This window comes from Vanessa atalanta, chromosome 9, assembly GCF_905147765.1.
Source record: "Vanessa atalanta chromosome 9, ilVanAtal1.2, whole genome shotgun sequence".
Lineage (NCBI taxonomy): Eukaryota > Metazoa > Arthropoda > Insecta > Lepidoptera > Nymphalidae > Vanessa > Vanessa atalanta.
This window is the reverse complement of record NC_061879.1, coordinates 11,268,344-11,277,282: the sequence shown is the minus strand read 5'-3', so window position 1 is coordinate 11,277,282 and position 8,939 is coordinate 11,268,344. Positions and strand designations below refer to the sequence as shown.

At 35.4% G+C, this 8,939-nt stretch overlaps 1 protein-coding gene across 1 annotated transcript; it reads left to right on the top strand.

Moving 5' to 3' along the window:
* Positions 1–468: 468 nt before the first annotated feature.
* Positions 469–7,198, top strand: LOC125066530 (beta-1-syntrophin). The gene is made up of 5 exons (XM_047674633.1): positions 469–1,157; positions 1,814–2,008; positions 2,212–2,429; positions 2,526–3,056; positions 3,689–7,198. The coding sequence occupies exons 1-5, from the start codon at positions 662–664 to the stop codon at positions 3,782–3,784; spliced, it is 1,536 nt and encodes a 511-aa protein (XP_047530589.1). The 5' UTR covers positions 469–661; the 3' UTR covers positions 3,785–7,198.
* Positions 7,199–8,939: the final 1,741 nt, after the last annotated feature.

Sequence of the window (8,939 nt, the reverse complement as noted above, 5' to 3'; positions counted from 1 at the left end):
GTATTTATAACTTATCATTTATATATAATTTTGTAATATTGAATTTGATGTTATAAAATTCATAAATTAACAATGAATTTATAATATTGTTGTTTTCTTATGATTAATAATAAACAAGAGAAAAATATATTATTTCATAAAAAAGGAGAGAAATATATACATCATTATACAACATTAACCATTTATAAATTACTTATTTAATAAAAAAATGTTTTTTAATTGGATGAATTACTGGTAATGATGAAAAATAAGATAAAATATTTTAATAAAAAAAAAAAACATCATCGCGCGCTCTATATTGTGTATACATAGCCGAAAATGCAAATAAAAGTAGTTACGCCATTCCATTGAATTTTATAATCTGTGGTTTGAAATTTGATGATATTTCATCTGTATTTTCTGTAGTAATTTTAATTTGATAGTATTATTGATTGTAAAATATCAGTTGTATTCATTCGATTATCTCGTGTCAATGGTTAATACTTAGATACTTCACATTAAATGAAAGTATAATTAAATAATACTAAAATGTAATGAGAACAATTTTGCATTGAACATTACTTTTAACATCTGGTTTCACCTTTTTTCAATAATTTAAGGCTACATATTTACATATTAGTGCGTTGAAACATCAAGTTATCATACTATTTTAGTGGAAATTATGGTGGAGAACGGTGCATCTAGTGGCGGTAGCGAAAGTCCAAATGCAACCACTGGAAGATCCGGTTTATTAGAAACATTAGTCCGTGGAGTTTGGTATCGGGTGCATTGTTCCTTGGAGGATGATTATCTTAGTGTATGCTTAGACGATGGCTACGATGCTACCACGACTCTAAATGGTACCTTAAACAATAACAATGTCGAGACACCGAACAGTGATTTCACTGAAGTACCTGAAGCTATCGCTAATCAGAAACGGATGGTACAAGTTGTTAAATCTGATAATAATGGCTTGGGGATATCAATTAAAGGAGGAATAGAAAATAACATGCCCATACTTATATCGAAGATATTTAAGGGTATGGCAGCGGACCTTACAGAACAACTGTATGTTGGTGATGCTATACTTTCAGTTAATGGAGAAGATTTGAAAGATGCCACTCACGAGGAAGCCGTTAAGGCCCTTAAAAGAGCTGGTAAAATGGTTCAACTAGAAGGTAAGTTCCGCATTTTTATTTCAAATATGGCCTATTAAAAATTACCTCATTTCAATTGAAATGTTTCTTTTATTATTAATTAACTTATCTAGTAAAATAAATATTTATAACTATCTTGTGAATTAATTTACCATTTGTTATTTTGGTTAGAAGTATGTATCTAACAGTGTTAACATACAGTAATTGAATTAACCTAATAATTAACCTTCATCAAAATAAATTACATGACTCAATCTTTGCTGATGTAATTATAACAGCGGTCTGTAATGCTTGGCAATTTTTGCTATTGTCAACTTATGAAGAATAGTTTTTAATTTCTAAACTTTTTTCATTAACTCAAACTAATTACTGAATCTTTTATTGACATGTATTTTGACTATACGAAAGTTGCTAATGTTGCTTACAAGAAACATAGCTTAGTATAATAATAAGTAATTAATATTGGATATGGTTTAATTAAAAAGAAATTACAAAATGTTGAATGAAGGAATTTTACTATATTATGGTGCTTAATATAATAAGTTATATTATTATAAGCCTAGTTACAAGTAAAAAAGTTTTACTGATAATTGATTAATTGTAAAAAATGCTTATTTCATCTTTTTCAAAAAGTTTTTTTTAGTACTAAATCTTAGATTTTCTTTTTTATGTTACAGTTAAGTATCTTCGTGAGGTTACTCCATATTTTCGTAAAGCTTCAATTATTAGTGAAGTGGGATGGGAACTTCAGCGTGGCTATATGGTAGAAACTCCACCATCACCACCATCACCTAGACGTCGACGTGCTGATACGAGATATGTACCACTCCTTATGGCCTGTGTTGCAAAGAATCTTCGACACCATGATCCAGGTATTTTAAATTTAAGATTATTGTTAGATTAGTGTTAGATATTCATTGTCATGTCAATTAGTTTGTGATTTAGCATGTAATATTCATACCAATTCACCATTGTCATTATATTTAAGAAAGATATAAATACAGCAAGAATTCATTTCAATGAAAAATAAAGCGAAGTGTGTGTCGTGTACAAGCACCAAAGTCCATTTCCACAGAGGAGCGCACGATAGAAATCTACTCCCCCGACGGCGTGCACGCGCTGGCCCTGCGCGCGCCCTGCAGCTCGTCGGCGGCGGGCTGGCACCGCGCACTGCACGCGGCGGCCCGGCGAGCGGCGCGGGCGGCGCTGGCGCGCGCGCGGCCTCGCCTGCGCTCTCTCATAGGAGACGTGCGCTACGCCGGCTGGCTCGCCAGGCGTCCACCGCAGGATCACGTGAGCCTCTCTATTATAGCTTATGGGGTGTGAGGTTGCACGATGTTAATATTGCACGAGTACAGTCTTACATAATAATTTTATTACGAAAATCAGATGGGCGCGTCCGGCGGGTCCGACGACTCGGACGAGACGGAGGGGTGGCAGCCCACGTTCGTCGCCATCACGGACCGGGAGCTGCGCCTGTACGAGGCGGCGCCGTGGTCGGGCGAGGCGTGGTGCGCGCCGGCCGAGAGCTTCGGGCTGGCGGCCACGCGGCTGGCGTGGTGGCGGCGCGGCTCGGGCGCGGCGGCGCTGGGCGTGCGCGCCGGCACGCCGGGCGGGCTGTGCGTGCGCGCGCTGCGGGCCGACGCGCCGCACGACCTGGCGGCGGCGGCGGGCGCGCTGGTGGACGGCGCGCACGCCGCGGTGCGCGCGCAGCCCGAGTTCACGTTCCGCTGCCGGTACCGCGGCGCGTGCGCGCGGCTGTCGCTGGGCGCGGGCGGCGTGTGCGTGTGGGAGGCGGCGGGCTCGCTGGGCCGCGGCGGCGCGCGCGCGCTGTACCGCCGCCCGCTGCACGCGCTGCGCGCCTCGGCCGACGACGACCGCGCCGCGCTGTGGCTGCACTTCGCCGACGACGACACGCTCGTGAGTGCCTTTAGGAGTTCTGAGCTCGATCGTACGACGTTTTTATGAATTGAATCAGATTTTTTCGACGAGTCGTGGTGTGTGTACTGCTTCAACTGCAGTACAAAAAGTTGAAATTACACTAAGAGTGTATACGAAATGTTAATTTTTTGTTACCGGAATCTTGGTTCCTCAAGAACAGGTTCAATGACAGAATGATTTACCATTTTTCAAACAGAGCCGGAAGTTTTTTAAGTTTACGGAACTATCATAATTATAGCAAATATGGCTTGGATGTGTTCATACCTAATAGAGATAATTACCCTTTTGTCTCGTAAAAATAATGATAGTGTGTTTTGAAAATACTATTATTTGAACATTATGTAAAATGTCAGTATCAATCACTGACAGGAAAATTTTAAATCAAATCCAAATACCAGTGCATATTTAAATTTAAAATATAATGCATTCTAAAAAATATATCAAATATGACATTAGTAGTACAATTAATCAACTCCGACATATTTTTTCCAACAAAAATAACATTAACAATAAATTATCCCAACTCAAGGGATATCTCGTATTCTTACACGGAGGAATGAGAATGCCTGCTGATGTATCTGTGTGTACAATGTGCTACCTTGCGCTCGCAGGAGCTGGACATGGAGGGCAGCCCCAAGCCGGCGGTGTTCATCTTACACAACCTGCTGTGCGCGCGAGTGCACGCGCTGCCGGCCGACGCGCTCTAGCCGCGCCCCAGCAGCGCCCTAGCCGCGCCCTAGCCGCGCCCTAGCCGCGCCCTAGCCGCGCCCTAGCCGCGCCCTAGCCGCGCCCTAGCCGTGCCCTAGCTACGCCCCAGCCGCGCCCTAGCGGTGCCGTGGCCGTCACTGACCGGCTGCGCGTCTCCTACGACGGTTCGAAGATTACTTTCTGTTCGTATGTCCCGGCGTTGCGATGTGATGCTGTTATGACTTAGTTACGACGTCGAGTCGGAGTTTTGTTTTCTACAGAAGTGTTGCCGATTTCTCTAGAGTTCTGTGAGAATAATTGACTATTGGCGATATAATGTAAGTCATCGCACGAATATTTGTCCGATACATTCCAAAGCTGTGGTTTATTTACTTAGTCTCTGTTTTTTTTTTTTATTTAAAACGTTGTATCCTGCGCTCTTCCAAAGAACGAATCTCTGTAATTTTATTTAATATTAATACAGTAAGGATTTGTATGATATGTTATCGATTATAATATATTTTTTATAATTTATTTGTTGTATATAAATAGCTGTAGTGTTTTATAATTCGTACGTTCCCGAGTGTAGAATAGGTTAACTTTATTTAATAAGATTAGATAATGTTTGTTCTCGAATACTCCGCCATTGAGTTACTCACTTGTTTTATTATTATCTCGATTGAAGTTTTCGTAATCGACAATACGTGCAATAATTTATTAAAAGTCTAGTAAACTAATAATATTTGGTTCTGATCTGATGAGTGTAAATGTAATAATAAGTGTATTATTAATAAAACTAATAACACTCAAACACGATATAATGACGAATATAAAATCATATACAGTTTAGCATAATTAATGAATATTTCCCCTTTTTAAAAATTGTGATTAAAAAGGTAAAAGGACTTTTTTTATAATGTGTGTTTTCGTTTATGTCGAAGGTATGACTTGTATTGGACGAAATGGCTGGTTGTATATTTTATTATTGGCAATACTATGTTATTGATTGCACTCTAGCCTTTTGAGTCTCTTGGCCTACGTTTGTATGTTTGCGCGTAAATGCATATAGTATATAATACGTGGCTTGCGTTGAAAGTAGCTGGTTTTATTATATTAAAACATTTTATGCTTTAAATATAAATAAAATTAATAAGTGTAATGAAAATTCGAAATTAACTGTTCTCGTTGTGTATAAATTATTCAATGGTTCAACACTTGATAGATTGACTGATCAGTAAATATTGTCTATTGTATTTTTTAATTTTAAATCCGTTTTTTTTTGTCGAATATTTATTTACAACTTAACTTAGTGCTTAGATCGACATTAACAATATGAACACACGTGAGCAATATAATTCTCACTGAATCGAGTGATCATCGAGTGACCCGATTAGTTACCATATACAAAAATTAAAACGCTTAAACGCATAGATTGTAATCATCATATTAATAATAAGTTGTGTAATGAAACGTGTTGCCATATCAATTAGACGAAACTAACGTATGATGTAAGTCAGTAAACTTGTAATCTCTTAGCATTTCTATGATACAATTGATATTTCTCGGTATACTATTCGATCATGACTAATTTTGTACTATTTGTAAGTATTATTATATCATTCCTCCTTGATAAGTATTGAGATCGTCCGGGACAAGAGATTTGAGACAAATATCTTGTATTGGTGTGATAATCTTTCTGAGTGTTGATGTTTGTAATTGGTTGTATTAAATCTACAATATATTTAAATGAAATAAATTGTACTGGAATTTATTGTTACCAGCGCCAAAACGTTGCGCCAAATGTCTGCCCAATGAGTTGGATGTGATTGGCTTAAAAATCATTTGCTGAATTAGTTCCATACACACTAACTAGTGCAGTACAGTAATAAATATAATTTTTGTAAAAAAAAAAACACGTCAAAATATATAATTTAATCTGATCCAAGTGAAAACTCTCCAGTCGAAATATTTGTGTCAAATGTTCATCAACCATTAAGGTCTGTGTTGGTCCGGCATTATTACAAACATCCGTCAAATTGTCCCGACGATCTAGTTATGTCAAGACAACCCCAAGCGTAATAAAACACACCGATTTGTATAGCAAACGTCACTTTGGAATTGATAGTGTACTGAGGACAGGTTGACGGAGCAAGCTATAACTAAGCTAAGGCGACATTATCGTTCAATTTTTATATAACCATATAACTCTTTTTTTTTTTTAAAAGATAATAAGTTTGTGGTGTCGTTTTATTACCTCGGGTGTACCTATTTCCACTGTAGATCTCTGGTACACGCACTACCAATGGCACATAATCTTTCCCTATTTAACTAAACCAAGCACAGATACATTTTAAGTAAAAATAATTCGAATAACGATTCTATTAAGACGGAAATAATTGAAAAGGGTTAACTATAATAAGTACCTCGTTCTTGATACTAGTGTATAATAATAGCATCCTTTGCTAGTCTGTGGATAAAACCTCGTCTGTTCCCTTGTTACCAATAAATTATAAATATCTGACGTATTAATACTCTACTCTATGGGTTAAAGGCTGATTTAATTTTGTATAATTCAACATTTTATTTATAAGATCAATGAGAGTTTAATTTTTAAATAGTAATTAATTTACAGTTACGCTTAATACGCTATGCACATGTTAAGTATCGCAATTAACATCTTTATCGTGCCTTGTTCTATTTTTAAACACGTCAATGCATAATAAATTATAATTAAAAATAATATTTTTAATCTGTCGCTACTGAAACGGTGATTTAAGTCAAATTAATTTATTTGGCTTCAACCTGTGTATGATCATCGGTCGATGTCGGCCGATAACTCGAAAGCCAATAAAATGAATCTCATTTCTGAATCTTTGATCAATGTCGGATTAAATATTTTTTCTTTTTTGTTAATGAGCGTTTGAGATTAATTAATCTGACTTTGATTAGCGTTTCAGAACCAGGAGTTAAATCACGCTTTTATGAGCACATTAATAGTTTTATGTTTATTCTGTAGAGTTCAAAGAAAAAGGACGTGTATGAGGAAAGGGCAATATGTTATTATCTTCAATCGTTCGGTTTTCTTTTTACCTTTACAGATATACGAAATAAGTATTTATTAATTTTTAACTTATTATTTAATTCTGGGTATATAATGGGAGTGATTAACTGTTGTTTAATAATAAATAAGTACTGTCTCGTCCAGCAGCAGATCTTAATAATCACAATATTACCAAAATACTCATTGACACGATTAACGAGCACAAATTCGATGGTCTCCCGTTGGCTGTTACCGCCAACATCACACCATACGTCGGTGGTACCATATTATTGTATTGTCAGAGTTGCAGGTGCGCAGTTTCAAATTGATGTTAAAAAAAAAAACCATCGGATTTTTAATGTTACAGGCAAAGCGTATGTAAGCGTGTTAATGTTAATAGTATGGTTTTAACATTAATTCGAAAAAATATTTATATTATATATTATAAAGGTTGATTTTTATTATGACATCCGATTAAAAAATTAGTGATTAAATATAGGTTTCTAAAACATTTTACAGATAATTTTTAAAGATTATTATTTTTTGTGCTCCCACTCAGTTAAATGGTCGTAATCTTAATAAATGAACACACTGTCTACCAGATTTATATAATATATTCGAATAATACGTATATTGAAATACTTGTAACAACAAAATATTTTTGTTTTGAATTGTGAAAGCTATTCGTACATTTTGTTTAATCGTGAGGTATCAATAGCTAAGAAATCACGGCGCGGCGTTTCGATAGTGTTATAGACTTTTAAAATCGCTGACAGCTTTGTCTATGATCTGTTTTTTTTTATCTGTGTACAAGTTCATGAATATGTTAACAACATGTCATAACAGTATTTATATAGGTTTTATTTGGATTTGGGATATTTTTATGAATCCTTTCGAGTCAAATCTAATATATAATTTTAATTCCCTCACTGTTGTATGTAACATTGTGTTGTCAGGGTCGGGCTAATAACAAATGAAATTGCTTTTTTCGTCAAACAATTATTAGGAGTAGCCCGGAATACATGTGTTAGCAGCTTTAACACTTCTGTGTTCTTTCACACCTTTTAAAGGAAGGCTTGTCTATGGTCAAGTCTGTTTGCCGTTTCGAGAGGAAATAGAGTGCACTTTTGCACGATGTATTTTTTTTATTTATTTATTTACATTAATAATAATTTACAAATAAAAAAAAGCTACTTTAAAAATGATGACCGTGTGGAATGGCGGCAAGAATGTTAATGTTAACAGTATTTCCCCGTTGAATTGAAATTTCGATCCTCTGAGCGACAAATAAACCAGCCTTAACACCAGTAGAGGCAATAAGAATTAAGAGGAAGGAAGAATTGTTATACTTTAATTGTAAAGTTTTTGCCATATTACTCCAAAATCCAAGTATTTTAACTGCAAATTGAACAAATATCATTTGGACTAAGAGATGAATATATGCGTATTTGTTTAATCATAGTATTTCTGAACTATCCCGGGACAAATAAGACTGGTTAATATTGTACATGTGGCTGTAGTTTGGCCTGAGTACTGAAGATAAAAAAAACTGGAAAAAGTCAATTTTTATATTTTGCTATCCTCGTCCGGAGAGAATCGCGCTGTGAGATCATAGTTTACAGTTTACCCTTGTACAAATTAAAAGTACGAATTCATAATTCCTTCTAGTTAATGTAACAATTAATGTAACAATTAATACTTTAACATTTAACAGGTTTATTTCTAATTTATATATTACATAACAATACACAACACATATCGTTTTAAGAAGATCTTTTAGATGTTATATATATATTTTAGTAGTTTTTATAACACCGATATATTTAATATATTTTAACATTTTGTATTAAAAATATTACCGCTTTTTTTTGTGAAGATTTGTAAGACAATCAGATTGTGATGATCAATAACAGTAATATTGTGTGATCCGTTGGTACGTGTGATGTAATCGATAATTAGATCTGTTAGCATTCATTAAAACAACGAACATAACGAACTGTTTTATTTACCCATACCTATTCTATTTACAATTTTGTGGAAATTTTATCGATATCGATAACAAGCTAAGATTTTAGCAAGCCCTACTCAGTTAAATGTTAATTTTTTATCTAGTGTTCAGTGGTAAAGAAAAACGT